General features: G+C 38.8%; 2 protein-coding genes across 4 annotated transcripts; one reads left to right on the top strand and one right to left on the bottom strand.

Moving 5' to 3' along the window:
• The first annotated feature begins 737 nt into the window (after window positions 1-737).
• Window positions 738-7,100, top strand: fam3c (FAM3 metabolism regulating signaling molecule C). Its single transcript, XM_082167859.1, has 10 exons — window positions 738-833; window positions 1,486-1,532; window positions 2,141-2,245; window positions 2,410-2,436; window positions 3,008-3,131; window positions 3,262-3,320; window positions 3,446-3,496; window positions 5,123-5,207; window positions 5,295-5,421; window positions 5,537-7,100. Exons 2-10 carry the CDS (start codon window positions 1,517-1,519, stop codon window positions 5,624-5,626), a joined length of 684 nt encoding a protein of 227 aa, XP_082023985.1. The 5' UTR covers window positions 738-833; window positions 1,486-1,516; the 3' UTR covers window positions 5,627-7,100.
• ppp6r2a (protein phosphatase 6, regulatory subunit 2a) lies at window positions 6,241-25,837 on the bottom strand. 3 transcript variants are annotated; one of them, XM_082167812.1, is made up of 24 exons: window positions 25,474-25,837; window positions 23,436-23,595; window positions 21,554-21,817; window positions 20,012-20,198; window positions 19,754-19,891; window positions 19,278-19,343; window positions 19,050-19,162; window positions 18,797-18,904; window positions 18,536-18,662; window positions 15,989-16,141; window positions 15,619-15,852; window positions 14,743-14,807; window positions 14,490-14,605; window positions 14,299-14,384; window positions 13,690-13,770; window positions 13,484-13,581; window positions 13,282-13,339; window positions 13,051-13,178; window positions 12,822-12,961; window positions 12,601-12,736; window positions 12,412-12,464; window positions 11,911-12,082; window positions 10,559-10,660; window positions 6,241-10,468 (listed from the first exon to the last, which is right to left on the bottom strand). In XM_082167812.1, exons 3-24 carry the CDS (start codon window positions 21,778-21,780, stop codon window positions 10,420-10,422), a joined length of 2,637 nt encoding a protein of 878 aa, XP_082023938.1. In that variant the 5' UTR covers window positions 21,781-21,817; window positions 23,436-23,595; window positions 25,474-25,837; the 3' UTR covers window positions 6,241-10,419. The 3 variants fall into 3 exon arrangements, with proteins under 3 accessions (XP_082023938.1, XP_082023936.1, XP_082023937.1); XM_082167810.1 differs by having other exon boundaries at window positions 18,791-18,904; window positions 25,474-25,836; XM_082167811.1 differs by lacking the exon at window positions 25,474-25,837 and adding an exon at window positions 24,351-25,454 and having other exon boundaries at window positions 18,791-18,904.
• Between the last annotated feature and the right edge of the window lie 127 nt (window positions 25,838-25,964).

Genomic DNA, 25,964 nt, shown 5'->3' with positions numbered 1-25,964 from the left:
AAAATATATAATTTCACATTTAAAGTCGGCATGAAACGGAAGTTGAGATTGTCATTTTTTCCTTGTTGTGACGTATATCCGAGTGAAACGGCTTCTGAAATTAGAAAAAAAATGTAGGGCGGGGCTTGATTTCGTCCTTCGGGAATTGATTGGATCGTTGGAGGTTGGGCGTTGCAAACAAAATGGAGGCAGATTTGAATGCCAGTTGAGTTTACATTCAGTTGTGTAGGATTTCTCTCCACCGGACTCCCCACCGTTACCCTCCCATGAAGGATTTTTTATTGAGGAGCCCGGCAACTTGACTGATAACTTGACTTGACTCAAAACGAGACAGACACCGATAGCCGCACCCTCATCGGCTCTGGCCGCACCCTTTCGCCATGGCACGTGACCGAAAGAGAAGAGAGGTCGTTTCGCGGGGGGAGGGAAGGGTAATGTATTTGATTAAAGATTATAAGGGTAAATGAATTTTAAAAAAATAATTAAGTGCACAGATAAATCATTTATAATAAACACTACAATATTACATATAAAAAGAAGATTTGTCAAATTTGATTTCATGCCGACTTTAAGCATAACTTACTTTAGTTTAACGCAACATCTATGTCTTTAAAATTAATTACATAATAATATTTTGTTCAAATACTAAAGTATCTCGGCTCACCTGATTACCAATGTACTGTATACGCAGGTGGGCGGGCCTCCTGTAGGACACGCCCCCACCGTAAGGTTTCGTTCTCAAACACACGTAAGCGCTCAGCAGCGCACGCTCCTCCTTGCCTGTGAACCCGGATGTGTCGGGATATTCAGCACTGTGTCGCCGTGGCACCCAGGTAACTGTTACTCCTTCCTATTCTCCTCTACTTTATTCAATATCTTTCTAACAGTTGGTCAGCTGGGTTGCATGTTGTTCTTGAATTCATACTCGAGTTTCTCTGAAGGTTTATTCTTGTGTTTTGTTTTATATTCGTCCCATGCTAACGGCTACTGTCACTTTACTGCTGTCAACTAGTTAACACATAGCCTACACCGTTTAATTCGCTTCTGCCGTCTTTGTCAGGCATAATAAGAGGTTTTCAGGTTGTATATGTTTGTTTTACAACATAAGTCATGAGCTGAAGTTAAAGCTAACATTCAGTAACATTGTTTTTGTTGGATGGTTAATTGGCTGATGTGGACCAGAATCGTTTTCAGATATCATGACAATCATTACATCATGATACAAATAGGGGTATTAATATATATATATCTTTTTTTTTAATGGCCAATGCTGATACTGATATTTTAAGTTTAATGCTGAACACTGGTTTTACACATTATTTACTTTTAATTGACTAAAATAGTTGAACACAGAAATTGTGCCTGGCTGTTGTCTTTTTTTTTCACAAACATCTTGAGAATTTGGATTAAATTACTGTTGGTAACATTAGTGTTAAACTTTTGTTATGATGATATTTGATCTCATGTCAATTGTCTGGATCTCAGTGTGGTTACAGGTGCTTGCTGAGCCATCAGGATGATGCGAGCCGGAGGTTTGTTCCCCTTCTTTCAAACTTTGCAAGTATATATTACATGTAACCAAAGGCAAATATTTGCTCAATTGACAATTGACAATATGTTTTGGGAATGTGTGTGAAGAAAATTGCACTAATCCAGTAATTGTTTACCTTACAAAAGTATACAAAAATAAAGTTAAAATGAAGTATAATATAATCATATTATATTATAAATTATATAATTTAACTTTGGTCAATCAAGCTGAAAAGCCCCTCTAAAAAAGGCCTAGTGACACCCATGACTGTGGACTTCAAACATTTAAAGGGATTGTTCAGCCAAAATGAAAAAAAAAATTCATTACTTACTCACCCAAGTTGTTCCAAACCTGTATGAGTTTCTTTCTTCTGTTGAAAAAAAGAAGGGGAAAAAAAGAATATATTTTGAAGAATGGATCACATTGACTTCCATAGTATTTTTTTCCAACTATAGAAGTCAATGGGTGCCGTCAACTGTCTGGTTACCATTTTTGGGTGAACTATCCCTTTAAGAATATGCTAAGTTTGGTTTTGACAATTTAGGTTACTTCATATTTGTGTTATTCTCATTGTGCTATTTGCATTAAACCAATTTTTTTTTTTTTCAGGAGTTTTGAAACTCACTGTGCTAGTTTCAATTTTTTTTCTGGTTGTGTTCCTGGCCTTTGAGCTATTAGAGAATCGTATGAATCTTAATGTGGGGAAAGTCTTTGGTGAGTTCATTTTCTGCAACATCCATCACACACACACACACACACACACACACACACACACACACACTGTTTCCTGTTAGCAAAGTAAACTAACTGGCTTGTTTAGTTAAAGAATAGCTTAGGTTTGATCTTTCAGTGTTTGATCGACATCTGTTTCTCTACAGCACGATATGCACCTGGAGAGACCGTCCGTGAGTACAGATTTACTGGTTGTCTTTATGAGAGTTGAGGATTGTGAATGAGTTCAATTCCGTGATCCTTCCTAGCTCTTCCTGAACTTTTGTTTAGAACTCCAAATAAAAGTGAACTAGAAAATGCAGGTATAATAATGGAAAGAAATAGCAAACGGAGCTGTGCACAACTCAATCATAGCCTTGCATGTTAACGCAGAGTATTAACAATATGAATGATTCATATGTAGGTTAATGGTGTGTGTGTGTGACATGAATGGTATGTAGGTGTTAGATTCCTGATATCAGGGACAATGTTCTGTAGTTTGTCACACTTGATGACTTGTTTAGCTGCTATTTACTTAGTAATTTAATAAAGTATGTGTGTTTAGGTGTGGTCTTTTTATAATTTATTTGAGAAATGCGTCACAAGATCAAATAAACGGTAATACTTGATTCAGCATGAAGATCTGGTACATGTTTACATAGATAAGCAATTAATAAATAGCCTAGACAGAGGGCAACATGCCTAAAATGATTTTCCTCAAATAGGACCGACATCTGTTTATGTATGTATTGATGTTGTTTTCAGCAACCAGGCCAGTGCGCCACAAATGCGGCCTTTCTAAATCCTGTCCCGAGGACCATTTCACCTTTAAGATCACCAGTGGAGCAGCCAGTGTAGTCGGCCCAAAAATGTGTTTTCAGGACACGATGTAGGTTTTACACGCATCTTATTGTACAACACTATTGTGTTAACACTATGCAAAAATACAAATCCTGACTCCTGCATGAATTCTAGCTGGGTGCATCAATGAGAAGAATTTGACTCTTTTCTTTTATCAGATTAATGAGCGGAGTGAAGAACAACATTGGACGTGGTATAAACATCGCATTGATCAACGGTACGTCTCCTTTATGTCTTCAGAAACATGTAGATGCTGAAACCTTTTGAATGTATGTATTGTGAAGTCATATCCAGTAGATACTGAGAGAAAATGGGCTGCATTAATCCACTATCTTTTTATAGGGAAGACTGGTGAGATGACCAGGACTGATTCCTTTGACATGTGGTCTGGAGGTAAATCTGCTTCTACACAATATCTGGTTTCCATATGCAGATTTTGCAAGTGCGGGTGATTCAGTCACTACTAGTGCATAGTGCTTTCTCAAAATTATGATATGTTTGCACCAGCTCTACATCTTCACCGGCATCATGTCGACAGATGATTGTTTGATTATGAAGTAGATTTGAGACTATAGTTTGAATGAATCCCTTTTCTTTGCATGACACATGGACATGCCAGTACAGAATAGCTCTTTCTGCATCACTGCATGCAACATTGTATAAGCATTTGTTTCATTTGCCATAGAACGGAAGAGAGGCTCTCGGGAGTGCGTGTTAATGTCACACACTTTTGAATTTCCTGGCAAAAACATCCAGAGTCCTTCATATAAAACTACAAAAGTCTACAGGCTTTAATAGACAACCCAGGAAGTTGTGGAATGTCTTCTTTTTTTCAAGTTTCTTTACAAGCTGTTCACACATTGGCTACATGAACGTTCTTACATATAGCCCCTTTAAAATAAAAATAGTTAAATTCCATTATTCCAGGCATTTCAAGAACTGAATGTTCTTCAGCATTCACGCTCTTTATGACCAATGACTTTTACAGTCGTTGACTTTTCATGTTTTTAAAATTCCCTCATATGGTTTTCAAAGACTGTGGGAAACCTTATTCTTAAATTAAAATGACAGTTGTTGATTGAGAAAAAAAAAAAAAAAAATATATATATATATATACTTTTTTAATGTTTAAATGTTTAAAATGTTTACTTTAAATCATCTTGCTTCTGCTACCGCTAACCCGGACATCGAGGTCACTTCCGTGATTTGGGAAAAGCCTGTAAAAGTCCTGGCAGAAAGCGATGCATTTTTTATAATTTTTTCCGAAGTGTTGACACCAACTTATTAAGTTATTAAGATATTATTATCATTAATAATGACTAAGTAAGGTTATAACTTATAACTAAACTTAATAACATAAGTTAATGACAACTTAGTCATTATTAATTATTATTTGACAACTAATAATTGTTGCAAACTGGTTCTACCAACAAAATATTAGTGCATTCCTGGAAACTGGGGGTCGTTACACTACATCCTTATGCATCGCTTTCTGCCAGGACTTTTACTTGCTTTTCCCAAATCCCTGAAGTGACGTCGACGTCCGGGTTAGCGGTAGCCTGAGCCATCAGGCAAGTGTTATTAAATAAACTCCTGATGTACTTACAAACTTTCCAATGCCTCGTTTTATGAGTACAGAACCTATTTGTACTACTGTATAAGTTTGGTACCATTCCGGGCATTATTAGTGGGGTAATTTACGAGATACATCCTTGGATCCATTAGCGCCTGCACTAAGCCATCCGGCTGATTTCTCTAAATAAGCTCTAACTTTAATAATGTTCGACCAAGGGAAAAAAAACTTCTGGGGGGTGTTTGGCTCGAGGTCATGGTGCAAAGGACCCTAGGTCGAAATTACTCCGAACCATCCCTTTAATACCAGTTATAAACAGGGTTTATACTGTGTCACGGTTTCATTGTTAAGAGCTCGTTTGTAGTAGGTTTGTGAATTTCCCTTTGAGTCGCTTACAAAACGTAATCTTTTTTAAATATTAATTTTAAATGTTCATTCTTGTCTAGATGTGAACTCGCTCATCAAATACTTGAAGGAAATAGAAGATGGAAGCATTGTCATGATGGCCACTTTTGACGATCCTGCAACAAAGTGAGCCGCTTCACAACATTTTTGGTCAAACCTTTACAGATCTGTCTCGGTTTGTCTATTTATTATTGCATTTGTTATTATGTACAGGCTGAATGAAGAGGCCAGAAATCTGATAGCAGATTTGGGCAGCACAAGCATCAGCATACTGGGCTTCAGAGATAACTGGGTGTTTGTTGGAGGCAAAGGGATCAAGACAAAGAGCCCCTTTGAGCAGGTAAAGTTGCCTTATGTCTTTTTTTCAGGCTACATCCTACACTAATGCGGGAGCATGTCCTGTTAAAATTTGATATCAATGTAAGTATCTAATAAACCATCTCATGTGTCTCCAGCACATCAAGAACAACGCAGAGACCAACAAATATGAAGGCTGGCCTGAAGTTTTAGAGATGGAAGGATGCATTCCAATAAAACGCGAGTGAAATCAACTTCTCTCACTGTATTTAAATAATTTAGCATATTTATATACAGCCTGGAGAAGATTGAAGAACACGCAATTGAACATATGCAATGTTTGATTGGCATTGACAATGTCGAAAGTAAGAGTAGACTAGCCATTAGAGATCCTAAGTATTTGCTGCTCTATATTTGTATTTATTTAGCAGGGTTCCCACTCTTTTTGAATTTCCACTACTTCCATCAAATGATCACTAGATAAGGATTTGAAACCTAATTTTAAGTGGATTCAACTAACAAAGAGCAATATGTTGCCAGTGAAATATTTTACAAATGAAAATAATTATTAAAAGTTCTATTTACCTTAGAGAACTCTACAACTTCTCAAATTATTGTGAATTTTCCAGCCTTGAAAATCACTATTTTAAAATTCCATGCTTGTGGGAAGCCTGATTTTTAGGTTTTATTGTTCTAACTGGTCCATAAACAGCAAGTTTTCTGTCATTTGTGAGGCCCCAATGTCATAAGGAAAAGAGAGATATTGAACCAAATTTACTTCTTTGTCTCGTGTACGTTTTTTTGTTTGTTTGTTTTTCTCCCAGAAAATTAAGGTAGAGGGTTTGCTCTTTTAAAAAAAATGTATTTATCACTGCACTATGACACTCTAAATGTTGATCAAACTGGATTGATATAAATGGCCGATGGGCTGCTGTCACCAATAGTTTTTTTTTAACTTGTTTCTTTTTTTTATTTGTAGTTATATTTATGTTTCTACTGTCAACAGTATTTTGACTGTTGGGCTTTATTACTGATGGAAGATAGTGAAGAATCTATTATATTTTATGATGAAACTGCCCATATCTCTGGTGTGATGGGATTGTTTTTTTGTTTTGTTTTTGACCTTCTACTGTTAAACTACTGTTTCCGGTTGTATGCTGTTTGTTCTTTTTAAAAGCTTTTGGGAATTTTGTTACATTTGGGTGCGGGTTTGGGTGGGGGTCGTCGCATTCAAAGATTCCCATCAGTTCTGTTGATAGTTCATCTGGTATCTGCGTATTCTGAGATTACTTGAGCAGTACGTCTAGCAGCTGTTAGGTACCTGCAGTTAGTGTTCATATCAAGCAATAATATCATACAGTATAACTGCTTTCATCCCTTATTGTGCCTTCTGTAATATCAGTAGCATGTGCTTTCCTACCAGGTAGTGAAATGTCCCACAATTAGAGGAATTAGAATGCAAAACCATCATCACTACTTGTTCATTTTATAATTCACGGCACAATTGTAACTATATACTGTGAAGTTGTGGAATGAAAGCCCTTTTTTTTGTAAGAACAAGTTTTGTGTGCCTTTTTTTTTTTTTTACAATGATCAGATGCTAAGTGATTTTATGTAATAGTTTTTGTGTGGAATTCTTGATGTTGCACATCATTGCCTTAATATGTAAGCTGTTTTGAGGATTTCTTTAGTACAAAGTAAATTTAAATCAAATTAATTGTGCATTGTGTTTGCAGAGTCTTTCCTAATTTTTTTAAAGACGTTTCATATATATATATAAAAAAAAAAAGTTGAGAAAATGGTTGTTGGCTTCATTCATGGGTTTTGTCTTACCTCTGTTTAGATTAAGGCTGAGAACTCCCAAGAATAACCCTAGCATCTGTTCTGCCTCATCAAAGCATGCTGCACACATCCAAATTGGTGCATGTGTTTATAAAGTAGATTGTAGATTCCTGGAAGGCATCCATTCGGTTCTCATTGGCCTAAGAAAAGACCAGAGAAGGTTTCAAAGCACACAGCTGCACAAGAAAGAGATGGGGAATTTCACTGTCAGCTTAACTGATAAAAATCATTTCTCTCAATAACAGATTTATTCCATTCTGAAAATATCAAAATATATATAGGTACTGATGTAGGCAACAATATAATGTACAGACCCAGTCTATACAAATGTCAATTTGTTATTGGCTGAGAACTACTTTTTATGCCACCAATGAATACCTTATATTCTGACAAGTCACATTTAAAAACTATATCTCCTTGTCTCCATTTTTGAATGCTTTAAACCAAATGACTAGTGGGAAGTTCAGAACGTGAAGTGCTCTGAAACATGGTAATTAATTCATTTATCCTGCAGCATGTGTCCTTCCCCTCCACCTGCTCAAATCCAGCATCATTAGTATGGCATGTCGACATATAACCACTATTTACAAGTGCATAAAACACATCCATGAAATCCAGAGGGAGAGGATTTGAGAATGGGATTCTCGTACAGCTGTAGAAGTCCTTCAAATGTTCCGGGTTCAATGCTGTCAGTTACCACAGAATAATTTCGACCTCTTTAGTTTCTAATAAACAAAAAAATAACGTGTTATTTAAGCTGTACTTGTTGTCAAATTCGTATTTTATCAATGGGGCTACTGTCCTAGTCCAATTTGTTTGTTGCTTTGCAAAGTAATAATGACCGTTTGACTGTACATTATCCTGCTTAGTACACGGCTATTTAGCAAGAACATAAATACGCGGAAATGGAAAAGCGACTTGAGTTGAAATTACCCGATTTATTTCCCACTAGAAGTGATAACGGAGACACTAGATGGCGCAAGTTGCGTTTTAGTATGAAACGAAAGTGCGAACGTTGCTTGCTATTGACGACACCGATTGACCAATCAGAATCGAGTATTCCAAGTAGCGTTATCACGTGTCCTGTCTTTACAACAATGTTTAATGATATACCTTAGAAACAGTAACAATTTAAAAGTTTATTTCAGAGCAATGTCTTAAAATAAACTTACACAAGAAGTGGATGACCGGAAACACGATGTTTGTTTGTTTGTTTGTTTATACAATCCGAGGAACGAGTCAAAATTATTTTGTTTTGATACAATCGAACCCGGAACAGTCATTCAAATTAAATGTTTTTTGGCAGCTCTTGAAAATAATACATCATCTGTTAAATATCTATCCGTGTAACTGAGACTCTCAATGGGACGATGAATGAATTCAAGGCTCTTAACACTCAATCTGTGATGTACAGAAACAGTCCAGACTCCAGACACATGAACAGAATTGAACAGAGCAATATTTTGGTTGCTGAAGATCACATAAATTAGAATCTCTACAATATGTAAAATAATATTGGTTAAAGTTAAAAATAAGATTTAAAAAAAAAAAAAAAAAAAAGGCAAATACATACGTTTGGCTTCGGAAACAAACCTATTTGAACATGTCATAGATATATGAAGCAGAGTCAATGGAGACTTTACACTCCAGCGGCAAAGACCATGAAGAGAGAAATAAACATGATGTTCCAATGCATGATGGGAAACCAGGTCTCCACACTAACATCTCAATAAGTGCAAAATAAATAATGCAATATCCCAATCCTGTAATCCAACAGATTTGGTACCATTGTAAGCTTGCAGAGATATGATGCGTGAATTTTGATAGCCAAAAAAATCCTGGAGGAAAAGAATCACATGATGTTCAGTATGAAATTTTACAAGAGGTGGATCTTGGTATTTCCAACGAGAACATCCGGAAGGTTCTGAGACAAGTTCAAAAAGTCTTTCTGACAGCATATAACAAGTTCTGATACGAAAAAATCTGGCGATGCATAACATAGGCATAATTTCTTGGCCTCTGGGGGGGTTCATGTGCTGCATTGGCACTGATAAGGATGCAAATAAAATTGTGGTGGTGGTTCTTTTGTGACCGGGTGACAGAGAGAAAAAAGCCTGTTTGCTTTGAGGCAAACCCTTCTGTCCTGTTACAGGGATTTTGAAGGATTTGTAACTTAAGGCAAAGGTCATAATGATTACTTTTCGCTTTAAACCCATGATTCAATTTTCAGAAAGCTTGAGCAGAAAATGCACTAGAAAGTTGATCTAAGGGGGAGGAAAAAAAACGGACGAATGTAATTAAATACAATCAGAAGGTCTTGACTAACTACCTTGAGCGTAGTTGGAAAAAACAGTTGCTTTTATATGCTTGATAAATAACATTTTGCATGCAATAAAAAGAAAAATCGGGGAAAAAAATTCAAATAGGTCCACCCCCATCATGAATGTATAGTTTACGAATGAGTCGAATTTAAATTAAATGGCTAAACGTTATTGCACAAGTGTCAAAATGGACACCATGTCAGAGTATCAACTCTAATTTCATACATTTCTGCCCCAAAGCACTTCAGAACATTCAAATACATGATTTAATAAGATTAGGCCATAATTATATGTTTAAAAAAATCCTAAAAGTGAACTTTGCGGGGCGGTGACCTGTGCAGAAAAGTGTCAAGCATTACAGAACACTTCAGTTGTGCTTCAACATACAGTAATTGTCGCAGAGGCTGTTGTCAGGCAACGAGGCTTTCGATTTTGCATGAGGATGTTCGAGACGTTATGCAGTGAAGGATGAGCCTGTGCTTTCCAATCAGGACCTTCACATCCCTGTTTTCTTACCATCCAAGGCTGCGAGCGAAAAAGAATCCAGAAAAAAAAAAAATTACGGGAGGGACACAAACCGAGGAAAAAAAAGAAGTCCTGACAGATCCTGTAATCACACGCGGTCACTGCTACATTTAAAACTGTGCATATCCCATACAAAGTTGAAAAGATTAAAAGACTAACACCTCTGAGCACTGTACTGGTTACTGGTTTTTGTTACATGCCCCTGTCTTCCTCCTCCAATGATGGGCTGATTGGCAGTATCCAGGACCAATAACATGGCAGCATTCTTTTATTTAAACACCAAAAGTGGTATTGAGGTTTGGGGGTTCAAAATGGAAGAGGCGGAGAGTGGGTCGGACTCCTATCCAGAGCCTTCAGACCGGTCCGTTAGGCGTAACCTCAGCGGGAGTGGGTGCCTCGACTCTGTAGAGGCATGAGAGTGAGTAAGAGATCAGGATGGAGGCAGTTTTTTATCCATCATATAACATCAGCTTACTACACATTCACTGTTACCTCGTCTCCGTCACAGTGGTGGCGTCTGACTCTTCTGTAGGCGCTGAAGACTTGCTACTGTCGGTGATGCTGAGCTTCTCCAGAGCGTCAGTAGGCACCTCGCTGCAGAGAAAAAGTGCAGCCGCCAAATACTTTTACACATCAATAATCACTCTTCGAAAATCAGTTGGACAAGTGGAGTGAGAGGTATTCGAAAGGTGATGTCACATTAGCTAAAAGCTGGTGGGTGAAAACAGTCCACTGTCGATAGTTTAGCGATGAAGCATGGCTCACAGCGAAATCAATTTCAAACCAAGCAGCTTTCTGTGGGTCAACATTGCAAATTTGTGCAACGAATATGAATCCATCCAATCCGTAGATGAAAATCCACCAGCCAAGCATACTTTTTACCGGCCAAAATAATAAACAGCCTTTTTTTGTCACATACATTCATTTCAGCACATTTAATTGAGATAATAAGGTATTATGTTGAATACAAAAAAAATAAAATTGTCCAGAGCAAAATTTGAAATGTATAGTAAAATAAAATCTATATATTTATCAAAATGTAATCAACTTTATTTGTAAAGCACTTATAGAAACTGTAGTTGACCAAAAGTGCTGTACAGAGTACAAAAATGCCAAACAGTAGGCACACAATGAAAACAAATGAAACATGTCAGATACAATGAATAAGCTTGAATAAACATTGCCATTAGCGCTGTCACAGAAGTTTTCAAGAGAAGAGGCTCCGACCAGGGTCACAGACACGCAGGCAATGTGACACTTGCTGTGTTCGTGGTCACGAATGTTCTCAAGTGAGACAAATTAGTTGTTTCTGTTTTATCTTTAGCATACTGGTGACACACAGAACAACTCATCACGACAGCATCAGAATCATATTGTAGCCAGCCTCTTGAAACTCCGTTATCTCCAAACTTTCTTTTTTATGTAATTCGTCCCCCTTTTCGTCTGTGGGTTTTCGTTTCAAAGGTTGGCTCACTGCTGGTAAATGTCGCCACATAACAGCTAATAAGTGGCAGCTAGCTGCAGACCGGAAGTTAGCTGAAGTACTAGCTAGCAACAGACCCGTCTCTAGTGCTCCAAGTCTCGCGGCACTGTTTACCTTACACTGTTCCCCCGAGACAGTGCCGCGAGACTTGGAGTGCTAGAGACGTTCTGTGGCTAGCTACCCTCGTCCCCAAATTAGTGACTGGCAAACACAACAACTACAAAATGCAATTGTAATAAACATTTTATTACATTACTATTTTGGTATGAACATTCACCCGCCAGTGTGGTGGATAGCCTTTTGAGATTTACTCGCCAAACGGAAAATCTACACTGTCTTAATAGTGTGTAAGTGTTCTTACCTCGAGGGAGCTGTTATCTGGTTGGCAGGTTTAGGAGTACCCTCAGCCTTATGTTCTCCAGGGTCCTCTTCGCTGTCTGAGCCTCCAGATGAGCTGCTGTCTGAGGCCACCAGAGGGGCTTTTTGCTCAGGACTTCCTTCCCATCCTCCTGTAGCTGAACCACTGCCAGCCACTGAAATTTTTTTTATAATAATAATAAAAAAATAATAATAATTAGACACTTTCAGGTACCAAACGGCAAAATTTCAACCCTCTTCTAAGTTTTCCTAGTTTATCTACTTCAACAGTATTACCGCACCATGCCATTAACATGTAAATGCAGACAATCATGTGTCAGTGTTTTGGGGTTTAATTTTTGCAGCTCAGATTCTATAGATGGGCTTTTCGGACTGGAGATGAAGTTGAGTTATAAAAGTTACAGTACATATGTGATTCCCAAAAATATTACCACTTTAAATTCGATCAGATAAATTTAAGACAAAAAAAATCAGTGCTACTCACAGTCCTTCCCTTGGCCTTGTTGAGGCTGTCCCTCAGTGTTGCTGGACTCTTTGCTGTAATGTAAAGGCCAATGTATTAGGAGAGATAAAGGCATTCCCATAATTCAAATACCCAAACAAACCAATATTTTCTGCTCACTTTAACAAACATTCCAAAACAGTGTCATATGTAGCATGAAGTGCTCTTTACCTGCTGAAAGGCTGGAATTCAGTGAAGGTGGCCCATCCTGTGTCCTGCGAACCTGCATTGCCCTGCTGAGGGGAGCCACCCCAGGCACCAGAGGAGCTCACCTCCGTCTCACCAAAACTAGCTGCCCAGCCTGAGTCTGTGCACAACACAAATACAAAGAATGTTCACTGAATGAATTCAGCTGAAAGATTCAGAGTTGTGGGGGATGATGTAGCACACACTCTGAGCCTGAGCTGCTGTCGACTGCTGAGGATTGGCCTCTTCCTCAACATCCTCTTCCTCAGAGGCCGACCCGCAGCCTCCACCCCCATTCTTCACGGCACTCTTGGGTGAACTATCTGAAGAAAGAGACACCCCAAACCTGGAAATGATAAATAGAGAATGTAACTTCAATAAACAAAACAGCAGAATCTATTTCCTTAAGCATATCAACTGTGTGCTGTACTGTACCTCGATCTGGATTTGATTTGTGTTGCATAGTTAATTTCTTTTTCATCCCAAATATCCTCCTCTTCCTCACAGTCATCGAACTGCTGGATTCTTTCTTTACAACACGCCTCAAAAGCTGCAGCATTGGCCTACAGGAGCACAAAACCCGAATAAAGCATCAAAACAGACACTTACAGCAGAGCTTAGTGATAGTTCGAATAATGAATGGTGTTTTCAGTGTCAGGCACTTACACTATGATCATCTGCGTCTATGTTAAAGTTAATTTCAGCAATCCGATCGAATGCAGCACTGCAAGATTTAAAGAGGACTCTTAAAGATATTCACTGACAATCTTCACCACAAAATTTATCAAAGCAGTACATCAATGCCAGTCTCTGCAGCATTCTGAAATGTATTTCAACACTTATCACTGGATCTGAGAAGCTCACTCACTTGATATTTTCATCATGTTCACTGAACTCTTCGTCATTAAAACCAAACTGATCCACAAAGTTGGCGGTCATCTGCTGAATCTGGTAATCAGAGAACGCCTAAAAGGCAAAAAAATTAATAATAATAATAAAAAATTCACACGTATCCAGTTAACTGTAAGGAGCTTAAAGCAGACTCATGCTGGCTCTTTATTTGTTGCTTCTTACCTGTTGAATAGACAGATCATTGGGGAACGGGCTCTCCATGTCATCATCTTCACTAGATGAGTGCAAGTTATGGGTGCTCACCTGGAACACAGGAAGAGAACCAATCTGAAATCAGCATTTTAAACCATGTAACATTCTCTGAAAATGACATTTATTTAAATAAACCTCAAAACATAGCCCTGATGATTGGTGTCTACTATAATAAACAGAGCTTTAAAAGCCATTTTGACGATTCAAGGTGTGATGTTGCATCTTTAAGGTATATGTTTCAGGAAAGTGAAGAAGCACTAAGCATCTCTGGAATATTTACAATTATCATCTGTATTAGTGGACAGATTTTTTAACTCTCTCAAAACACATTTTGAAAGAGAAAAAGCCGGAATGATTATATTCTTGCTCTGAGATTAAAAGAAACAAAAGATAATTCATATTTAATAATATCATAATAATTTTATCAGTATTTATAATTTGTGATTTAATAATTTATGCATCAGAAGGGTTAAAACTGAACTCTCTTCACTCAAATCTGATGTAAATTTCCATTACATCGACTAACTTTAAATTCATCTGCCCAATGCAATGAAATGTGTGCGTGAATGCATTCCTCACCAAATCCACTGTGTTTCTCCTGTTGGTCTCTCTTAAAGTCTCACCCACAAAACTCTCCCAGCGGCCTCTGCAGTCCTCTGGCAGCTCTGTGGATATACAACTCTTTTTGATCCCAGTAACCACACTCTTATCTCAGTCATCATCACTGCATAAACTCTGTGGTTCTTTTGACATGTTCCTGCACTACAAACCTTTAATTAGGTCATTAATTTGAGAGTGAGCCAGCCCTTTCTCCAGGTTTTGAACAACAGTGTTTGCAATTCTTGTCAGGTGACCCATGTTTCCCCTCCGCCTGCCCCCTTCAGACCTAGGTAGAGAAACTATAATCAGCAAACAGACACATACTGACATAATGATGGGTATGAAGATGAGCTTCATGGGACTAACACACGTGCTAGAGACTCACTACATATAAATCAATGAAAGTAAAGAAGAAGCTCTTACTGGATTTTGTCATTTTCCTCCCAAGCATCCAGAATCCTTTGCACCAGCCGGCAATGCTGGAAGAGCTGAGGAAAGCAGACAGCCAACATTGTGAATAATGAACAACGGGAAACACAAAGAGAGTGTGAGAGAAAGAGAGTGTAAAAAGAAACTATAAAGAGCAGAAAACTAAAGTAACACCTATATATACTCAACAAACCACAAGATTTGAGCTATCACTCATGCTGTAGCAGGATGAATTAAAGGTCAAATTTCAGTGCTTAGGCTTTGTGGTTTGTTCAGATTCTTGAACCGAAGTATGTGCAATGCACTACCGTTCCAAAGTTTAGGGTTATTTTTTCATCTTTTTGAAACAAGTATTTTAAGAACAGTAATATTGCAAAATATTATTATAATTTAAAACAACTGTTTTCTATTTTAATATATTGTAAAATGTAATTTATTCCTGTGATGGCAAAGCTGAATTTTCAGCAGCCATTACTCCAGTCTCCAGTGTCACTGTCATTCAGAAAGCATTCTAGGATGATGATTTGGTGCAAACTAACATTTTATAATGATCAATGTTGGAAACAGTTGAGCTGCTTAATATTTTTGTAAAAAAAAAAGAAGAAAAAAAAAGCATTTACTTGAAACCGATATCTTTTGTAATATTATACGTGTTTTTAATGTAACTTTTGATCCATTTAATGCATCCTTGCTAAAAAAATATTACTTTCTTTATATAAAAAATGTATAATTGTGACCACACTTTTGATTGATAGTATATTTGCAGTGAAGCCCAACTACCCTGTTTCCTCTAAGATAATCTGACAATCTGCCAAGCGCTGTAAGAAAGCGGTAATGATCGAAAACAGATATGAACTACAGATGGCCTACATTGACAACAAGGGCATCTTGAATTGGTGTGTTTGCTGGATCTGAGCTGCTGTTCTGGCCAGGTGTGCCCTCCTCCGCCTGGGTGCCTGTACCAGTAGCTGGTGGTCTCTCCTCGTGGTTCTGCAGACCTGGGTTCTGGAAGTCCGTGTGGACAGAGTGGTTCAGGATGGATGCCACACACAGCTCCACTTGCAAGTGCAAGAAATTATTCCAGGTGTATTTAAAGAATAAATCCTGCAACCAGAGAGTGAGGGAGAGAGGAAGCCAGGAGAAGAGAAAAATAAATGATGAAAAACAAGATCGTCCACCCACAGCCAGCTCATAGTGTTGAGTCTGCAATATTCAGTGTGGGTGTGTGTAAGTGATTTACCAACAGCAGGTCCATGGTGTTGAGTCTGCAGATCTCTTGGCAGATGCTGAGGTCGCAAGTCTGCAGCAGAGAAGCCACCAGTCTGGCCACATGAAGGCGGGCGCTCCCAAGGGGCTGCTCCAGAACGCCCACTGTGGTGAGTATTGCACTTCTCTGTTTTACAGCAAGTGGAGGGAGAGTTACGCATTGTTAGAGGGCCATCACTCTCCCCATTGCAGTGATTGTCGAGACAGTAGCTCTGCTCCAAAACTTAGTAAGCCAACATAGACTGACACACTTTAAGGCAGGGGTGTCAAACTCATTTTCACTGAGGGCCACTTCAGCATTATGGCTGCCCTCAAAGGGCCGGTTGTAACTGTAAGACTTTTAAAATGTTAATATATTGTCTCTTTATTTGATTATTACTTATTTAAGTTACAAATATTGTATATGCATTTGCAGGGGTGTTTCTAGGTTTTAAAAACATCAGGGGATGAGCCCGAAACATCAGGAGCTGGGTAATAATGATTTGATACAGATAATATTGTATTATTGTATATATGCAGGGGCAAACTGGCTCAAAATTCAGCTCTGGCACTGTACTAGCCACACCAGCACACATTACCACACAGTCATGCGTATTCAAATGTGAGGTAGTTAGGGGGGTTCGGGGGCATGCTCCCCTGCTAAAATTTGGATTTCTCTGACCTACATATGTGCATTTTAAGGTGTTTAAAGGCCAAATTTTTGGGGGGATAACAATAGCTTTAAAAGCATGTCAGTGGGCAGTAGCATAAATTATTTGTCAAGATAACAGATTCTTAAAAATGAGAATGAGGATAAATGTTGCAATGAATGATCCACACTACAAAATGGAAATGCAGAATGTTTCTGCTTATTGTTGACAAAACACATATTCCAAACGGGAATGGCCTTAAATGATAAATCTTTCAAGGATTATTTTGCATAGATGTTACATTTCAATCAAAAACCAGTGCAATCTTTTTAAAACTAATCAGTTTAAAGTTCAATTGTTCACTCCTAAAGACAGTCACTTGTCGCCACCTACTGGCTTAATGATGCAAGTGGTGCAAACACAGACAAGCGGGGTGATACAAATGGTGAAAAGGCTAATACTGGTACCTATTTTAAAATAATATAAAATATCAATATATTATTCTTTAATCAGTTCTATGCAGCAGAATCAGATTTAACAGAATTTTTTTTTTACCAATTGTCGAAATAAAGTAGGCCTATAGTACTACAAAGCTATTTTTGTCAGAGCAGGAGCAGATCAGGGAGAGGACCAGTGAACGAGAGGATCGTGATTCGTGTAATTTTACCAGTGTTGCCCAGCACGGCTATAGACCATGTTACAGCAGAGTAGTAGGCCTACTATTGCAAAAAGAAACAAGTCCAGAGAAATTTCATGTCGGCAGGTTTTTTAAGCGGACTTTGCCTTTCCAATGAGCGTGAGCTGAACTCGCAACACTCACACACACACACACACACACACACACACACACACACGGACGTTGCTTGCGGAACATTGAGCAGAACGCGCTGTGGACACGGCGCGGAGAGCACAGCGCACACACACAGCGGAACCGAGGGGAACGGAACGAAGTTATGCATGTTCGGAAGCGGACTCGCACGCAAAGTCATAAAACACGCTGAGCCAGAGTCAAACCATCGCCGAACACGGAGGGGCGCGGCGGCTTTTTAGTATATTTCGGCCAAAAAACGAAAATGTTATTTTCGGCCGAAAATTTTCGGCAGCCTAAATTTGATTGCATTCCTAATTTTAAGACACCCATATGCTCTCGCGGGCCACATAAAATAATGTGGCGGGCCGGATTTGGCCCGCGGGCCTTGAGTTTGACACATGTGCTTTAAGGCATCATTAAAATGATGATAAAGAGTGCCTGAAGACTGTTCTAAAAGGTCGGCAGCAATATTATGCTACCTTCTAAGACACCCTAAAGTCAAAACAAAATGGAAGCAGCTTATTTCTTGCAACAGAACGTTTCTTTCGAAATGTGACGTACATCCAAGCGTAACAGATTATCGAAAAAAAGGGTAGACTTGGTTCTACCCATTGGTTGTTGATTGGATTTTGTGATGTGGGCATTGCACTCCAAAATTAATGTGAGCTTTGCAGTTGATTGTGGCGGGGTGAGGCGAGTTATGACATTTTGATTTCAAATTACACTGTAATAAAAATGTTCTTAAACAAGCATAAATGAATCGTTTGCAATAAGATCAATATACTATGCATCTGATTTTATCGAGTCTCTCAATGAGCTTATTGTGAAGAGTGCCATTTAAGTGACAGGAAGGGGATGTCACCTACATATTTAGTGCGTTCAAAATCAGTCACAAGGTTTCACTTCAGTTATGAAGGCAGCAAGGCAGCTTAAGTTTTGAAACAGAGCAAGAATCATCTGTGCAAAAAAAAATTCTCTTGTATCTTTATTACAAATAAAATCAGAAAAATTATTCAAAAGCCCTGAGATGACATTTATACACAGATGGAGTTTAGTTGCGTGTGTGTGCGTGTGTTTTTACCATAGGAGGGTTCAGTAGGAGCTGCTGGAAGTCCTTTAAATGAGGCTCAATAGCACGTAAAATACTGCTGTTGACAGTGTAAGACCTTTCACATCCCTGAGAATACAGGTCCATCAGACCCTCCAGCCTAACAACACCAGACACAGAGATAACAGAAGGTCATGGAAAGATTAAAAAAAAAAAGGGAGAACAGCAAGTGTCCGAGCATGGCTGTTTATTTTAGGTTTAATTAAGCCCTAGAATGGATGAACTCACCCTGACCTTCGTGACTCCAGTAACGTAAGAAGCACTTGCGTTCCATTGACGACAGAAGCTTCAGTCCTTTCCCCTTCAAACATGTTCTTCAAAAGCTCTCCCACATTCTCTCGTCTACAAAGACATCAACATAAGTGGATGAGATACAAAAACAGCGATTACATCAAAGAAACAAGCACTGTCTGGTCATCAGTCTTTATTGAGTGAGAGAATTCTTATTACATGACTGTGATCTTAGCTTATCAGATTGGACACTTACGACTCCAGGACAGCGAGTAAGGGGTCTGGTTCTGTGACCTCTGACATCTGATTGGCCTGGTCTCGACTGAGTCGGATTATGTCACAAAGAGTCTGGGATGCATTAGATTGTCTCTGCAGAAGAATTAAGTGAAAAAGAATGTACTTGGATGGGTTTTTTTTTTACTTCCATAACTTAAATCATGTGGGCTGGAGGTGAAACGTTCAGCAGAGTGAGTGATATTTCTACCTCTTCATCTCTCCCAGTGTGCATGAGCTCTGTGAGTCTCTGGATGAGTCTCTCCTCATTCAGCCACTGCAAACACACACATTCATTCACAGATCAGAATCACAGCACCACAATGACGAGTGAGGATTCAGCCAGGGCTTGGAGGATAACAATCAGGGTCAATGTCTCGTTTAAGCAATTCAATCATTCACTAGCATTTCTAAAATATATAGTTTCTACAAAAGGTTCATGCTCCTAGGGGCAGAACCATCAAGATTAACCATCACATGAACCTCTAAATTCACTTGTAGTCAACAACACATGGGACCCTTCACACAGAAAATGTTATTGCATTCAAATATAGTTGGACGCAAGAAAAGAAACAGAATGCAGCTCGTAAGTAGTCCCTTAAAAAGTAGAAATCTGTTAAATCGCATCTATTTATTATTTTATTAAGTTATATATATATATATATAAATAAATATTAGTGTGCTTACATTGAGGACCTCCATCCTCAAAGGGGCAGGCTCTACACAGCTGATGAGGCGCAGCAATAGGTCCATCATGGCCGAGGCATCAATGTGATTCAGCACCAGACTGATAAAGTTGTGTTTTTTCCTTAGGAAAGAGATTACCTGCATGTGGAATAACATACAACTTACTGACAATACAAATCAAACAAATAGCTCAGTATTTCCTTTGTGCTATTTGGTGTGCATTCATATTCCGAACCATGTGAGATCAGGTGAGCGTACCTGGTCTGTTTTACGTGCAATCAAGTTTCCGATGGTTTTGCTGAAGAAAGAGGCCAGTAGGGGATTAAGGGGCGGCTCCTGCTCCAGAAAGTGGTAGAGCTTCTCTAAAAGGGATTCATCTCCACCCAGCTTATCATTGATAAGAGCCACATCAGAGGTCAGGAGCTCGCAGGCAATGTTTGGATACCTAGGTAAACAGAACAAAACAAAAAGTCTATATTACCTTCAAGTTACATGTGACAATACTATCAAACAGTAAATGCAACTTTGTGGTTCCAACTTCCAACTAAGGCATTTCAAAAGTAACAAAGTTGTTCTGTAGCTCTACTTATCTTCTGTCACTCAGATAGCACTAAGGTAAACACTGGTTAGCTCAGTGGTGCAGTGTTGTCAGTGCCACAAGAGAGGGTAATAAACTCTGCGTCAGTGCTTTTATCCTATTGTAGGATTCTGCATTTCACAAAAATATCACTAAGCAAAAAATCTGGATCAGTGCTACTAGAACATATTTCACTCAATGTAATAACATTTCACAATACTTGGAGAGAAAAGACGTTTTGAGTGAATCCACTTGCTGATTTTAAGACAAATGATTCTGCCTCCTACACACAGAGAACCAAATGATTAGTTTTAAATTAACTGTAATCTCTTTTTCTCTCTCTCCTTCTAACCATATGGTCCCAACAGAGAGCGCTAAAACTGATAGATTTCAACCCTTCAGAACATGAGAGTATTTCATATAGTTTACCTTGAACAGCACAACCCTCACAAAGAGCAACTCTGTTTTAAAACACAAGTAGCAAAATGTTATGCATGAGTGTACACATCACCTTTTAACAAAATCACTTCTCTTTTCTCTTTCCTCTTCCTTCATTTGTCAACTTAAAACGCACATCCCTCCACTTCTCTGCACTTCTACATATTTACAGTCAGTTTTATAGCTCTCCTGTAACCAGGAGCTCCAAGCATGCAGGGCCACCAGTGAACAACACAAACGTCCTACCATCATAATTTAACAAGTCGGAATACTTTTTACTGCCAGCTATATTTACATGTAGGCTATAGGTCATTTGCAGTGAATAAACAATTAAGTTGCAGCCACATTAGAGACATTTCTGCAGGTAAAAAAGGTCCATTTGTCTTTTGACAACAGTGTAGCGATGTATGAAGCAACGCTCTCACAGAAGTCACTTTCAAACCAAGCAGCTTTCTATTGGTCAATGCAGCAATTTCTCCTGACCAACTTGAACACGAGCAAATTCTGCATCTGGAACTTTTTCACCCTCATGCAAAACTCCAGATTGCACGAAATTGAACCTTTAAACTTTTTTTAAAAGTGTGTAATTTCCATTCCATTAGCATTACTCGGCGAAACTGAAAATAAAGGCTGTTTTGAACAGGTTTCCTGCACACATCCCCATCTGGCAGTTGTTGATGAAACGGGTAGCCCCATCCCAAACTCATGTGATTGGTTGAGCCAGTGTTGCGGTGTCCATTTGGCCAAAACTAGCAAAATAAGGTGTAAAGCTGTGTTTCTCTTACTTGAAGCGAGTTTTCTCCTCCAGATCAGCAGGGGGCTCCTCTGTGATGAGGGTGACCAGCTCCTGCATACATTGATCCTTGGAGAGGAAGACCAGGAGCTTGCGGTTCTGTGCTTTGCACTCCTGCAGGACATCCTCCTCTTCCATCAACTCTCTCAGAGTCACGCCCTCTCGATCCAGCAGCTGGTCGATATGGGAGGTGTTGTTCAGGTCAAATTTCCAGAACATGATGGCGGCGGTGGCAGCTGCAGCAGGAAGCCCAGGCCTGAATAGAAGACATGAGAGTGAGGATAACATGAAAACAAGCGAGTGATAACGCAGAGTGCACAGGATATTTCTTTTCAAATTAAATATCTATTGCAGAAAAAAAAAAAACCCCGAATGAGATTGCGATAAGCAGGATGAAAATAAAAATCCAAGGTGGTTGATGCATTGAATGAAATGTAGGCATGCAGAATCGCCTTGAACCTTTTTTTATTCAAATGCCACCTGTTGTCCAACACAATATTGGAAGGCTCCCTGATATAGGTCATTTCTGGTATTTCTGCATAATTATGACAAATCTGCTTGGTTTTTTTTGGTTGGGAATCGAAAAATCGATTCCAATTCTGTTATCGAATACTTAAGGTCAGGAATCGGATACTTGTTATCAATACTTGTTAACATTGTTTATTTCAATTTCCAATCATATCTTTGTTCAGTTGTATTTATTTGTGCAATTGCTCATTTGTTTATTTGCTCTTTTTTTAATTACTGAGTGTTTACTTGTCTTCAATAATGCTTGAAATTTATATTAGTTAGGCTATAGTTGTTTTTGCTATGGTATTTTTCAACCATAGGCAAAAGTTCCTTGTGTAAGTCCAAAAGTGTAGGCCTAAGTGTTCTATAGCCTGTTGATCTTTGTCCATGGTATTCAGGTACAATTAAATGTTTTGCAATAAGACTTAAAATAAATTAATGATATCCACGTTTTTTGTCCCTTATTGGAATTGAAATTAGGAATCGATAAGAATCAGAATTGATAAACAGAAATTCAAACATATCAAACCCTAGTTTTTACGTATTAGATTAATTAACCACAATTCATTTTGTTATTTCAACAGTTTCAAGAACTGTATTTTGTACAATTGAAACAACTAATAAATTAATAAACTAATAAAAAATATTTGATTTGAATATTTATTATTATAATATTATATAAGAAACAAAAAAATAAAAAAATATTTTGTAATAATAATTATTTATTTTTAATAATAGATAATAATTTATAAATTATAATACCTTTTAGTCATCTTATGGCCCCCTTGGAAGTTGCTGAAGCCCCCTAGTGAGTCTCAGTCCCATGGTTGAGAACCACTGATGTGTAGTGTGTTTCAAATCACTCACTTATAAAGAAGTTACATGATGGTAGCCTTAAAAAGCAGCTGTCTATGTAGGCAGCCTAATAGGTTTTGGAACAAAGATTTAGGCTGAGTGGGAGGGGGGAAGAATAGAGATAGAAAGCAGAACTAACAGATGAAAGAGAATCTGGAGAACAGGAGAATAAGGAAGGGGACAAAAATAATTGATGGGCCTTTAAAGCGTCCAGCTAACACATCCCACTCAAAACAAAACATGAAGCAACTGGAACTTGAAGAGCAACTTTCCTTTCAATACAGTATTGAAATCACCTGTGCTGTGAAGATTTTCTAACAACTCTGGTCATGAACAAAGCAGACCTTTCCCACAAGATGACTGTTACCCACGCATCACACCCTGGGCGATACATTTCACACAGCCTGATAGGCTTTGCTTGCTCAAAGAGATGAGGCTATGTAAAAGACTCCTCATGAACTCAAGCACTGGAACATTGATAGCATTTTGTTAAGTAAATATATTTTTACCAGCTGATGAAACGTGTGAATCCTTAGTTACACCTCCTCCACAGGCAGACAGGCATTTGAGTGGCAGAATGCAGACAGCACAGAATGACCTAGCATTAATCTGCATGAGGTCCACTTCCCACCAGGCCTTCCTCGAATACACGCCTCGGACGGACTGACACTGGGGAAAAGAATCGAGTATGAGAAAGTGCAAACCCTTCAAAAATCAATGCAGGCATGGAGTAAAAACACTTTGAACCAATGCGACAAACAATGCACAGAGCAAGTACATGGTGATGAAGCAATAATGCATAAAAACACACTGCATCATATAGTTTAGGAACCTTGAAACAATGTGCAAGGCTAAAATCAGAACTATGGAAGATCTTGTAAACTGAAAATGTAGGTGTTTGTACAACCATAATTTCCGTGCCAACAGTGAAAAAATGCACATACACACACATTATTTTCCATAAATTCACCCCCATACTTACTCTCTAGTAGCAGATACACAGTTATTTTAAGCATTTCAAGCCTTCAGATTTTAAGCACGGTCACATTTCCCATAGTTAGGCAAATTTTCGCAGGCAAAATCTAGCCATTTCAATAGGAGTCCACGCAAACATGAATTTCACCTGAGGGCGAAACATTTCCTCTCACAGATTTTTGCAAAAGGTTCAAGTTCAAGATATCCAGTGCTGACCAACTTGGTTTCGTTTCATACATTATTGCTTGACTATAGACAATGTGACCTCACCTTTAGACCAGATACTAGGAAGTTAAAATAGAAGGATCCACTTAATGTACTGTCCTAAATGAAATGCGGACCTGCAACGTCACATCTTGTACGCATATGGCACTCAAAGCAGCAGCTGGTAACAGCTTCCTTGAGCACAACATATTCATCTGATGACAAACAGCACAGAGAATACATACCGGAAAGAATCTCTATCATTGATCTGCAGCTGTGCAAGCTGAAGCAATTCTTTCATTTGGGAAAAGTGGCCAAAAAAAGAAAAAGAGGACTTGTTTCCTTCTTTTATGTGGATGTGGACATGATTGTGTGCACGTGCAGAGCTTAGTATGACAATACCAACCAGAGAACTCCCCAATGAACTCTACACAGGAAAGCAAATGTCTCTGCTCTACAATTCATCAAAAATAGAAACAGGCAGCAGCACTTGCATGCAGCAAAGCTGCCATACAAAGCAAACACGAGCGGGGATGTTGCATGGGATCTCTTGACAGCAGCAGCTGAGGTCAAATAAGCTGCCATTGATTGCACAACTGTCCAGAAGCTGCCTACTTAGGAAGTTGATCCAGCAACTTGTCCTGACCCCTGGACCCCAGAGGGGGTGTTCATAGCATTACAAAACTTCAAATGAGATTGCAGTCGTGATACTGAACGATCGTGTTGTACAACTCAATAGTTAAATAGCCAGAGAGGATTGACTGACTTCTGAATTAACTTACTCATGTTGCTGCTAATGACAACATGATTTGAATCCAATGTTTACAATAGGCGTCAAGAACATACCAGAGCATCATTCACACCTTATAAAGCCGGGGCGGTTAAAGAAGACGAACTCCTATCAAACTCACACAAGACGTGACGATGATTTTAAGTGCAGAATAACAGTTTCAGCAGAAAATCTCGATGGTCGCATGTTAACAGCTGGGCCCCGCTAGCAGCCGTTAGCATCAGCTGCTAATATTAACGACAAAAACTGGTTTCCGTATTTTCATAACAATCCCAAACTCGACTGAAACAACTCAAATACAAACTCGTTTATAACTCAAAATGGATTAAGATATGTGTAGAGTGCGCTTGGCTTTATTTAACGCTAAAGATTGGGATGTTTTCGGTTTGTTTGCTAGCTCGTCTGGCTAACTTCAGCTCAATCTCTGTTACAGAAGTTTCTTCTCCTCTGATGGGAATTAAAACGACACATTTTCTAATCAAAACACTCATGAACAAGCACGGTTTGGTGTAAAGCAGAGACCGTCTGTTCCAGCAGTGCTATCTGCGCAAGTAAACAGTCTGTGCATGTAAGCTTACCCCCGCTATGAGTGTCTGTAGAACGGGCTACTGGTTGTCGGTTAGTACTGGTCTGGCCCGTGCAGTGGAGCAGTGGCGCTGCTGCCCCGCGCGCTCTGTGAAACCCCGCTGCTGCCACGAGACCGTTTTCCTCTCAACTATCTGCCCAAAGCGCGAGCCATCGTCCTCACTAAAGTTGTTTTTCTGCTCTCCTTTATTTATGAGTAAATTTTTTAGGAAATTATTCTGCGGCGAATCACTACGTAGAGTTATCTCGGCCACTCACACGCACGGCGAGGGATGAGGGATCGGAAAATTAAAATCGTTCATATGTTTGTATTCAAAATGGCGAAACTCTGTCATAGACGCGCGCGTGCTGTCAGATTGTTGCCTGCGCATCGAGTGCGCGCTCCACGCGCACATTGCACTAGCTTAGACAAGATAAACATAGATTAAAATAATAATAATAATAATAATAATAATAATAATAATAATAAAAACAGTCATAATAG

This window comes from Leuciscus leuciscus (genome assembly GCF_965113295.1).
Source record: "Leuciscus leuciscus genome assembly, chromosome: 4".
Taxonomy (NCBI): domain Eukaryota; kingdom Metazoa; phylum Chordata; class Actinopteri; order Cypriniformes; family Leuciscidae; genus Leuciscus; species Leuciscus leuciscus.
Note: the sequence above shows the minus strand (reverse complement) of the source record. Positions and strands in the feature narration are given on the sequence as shown.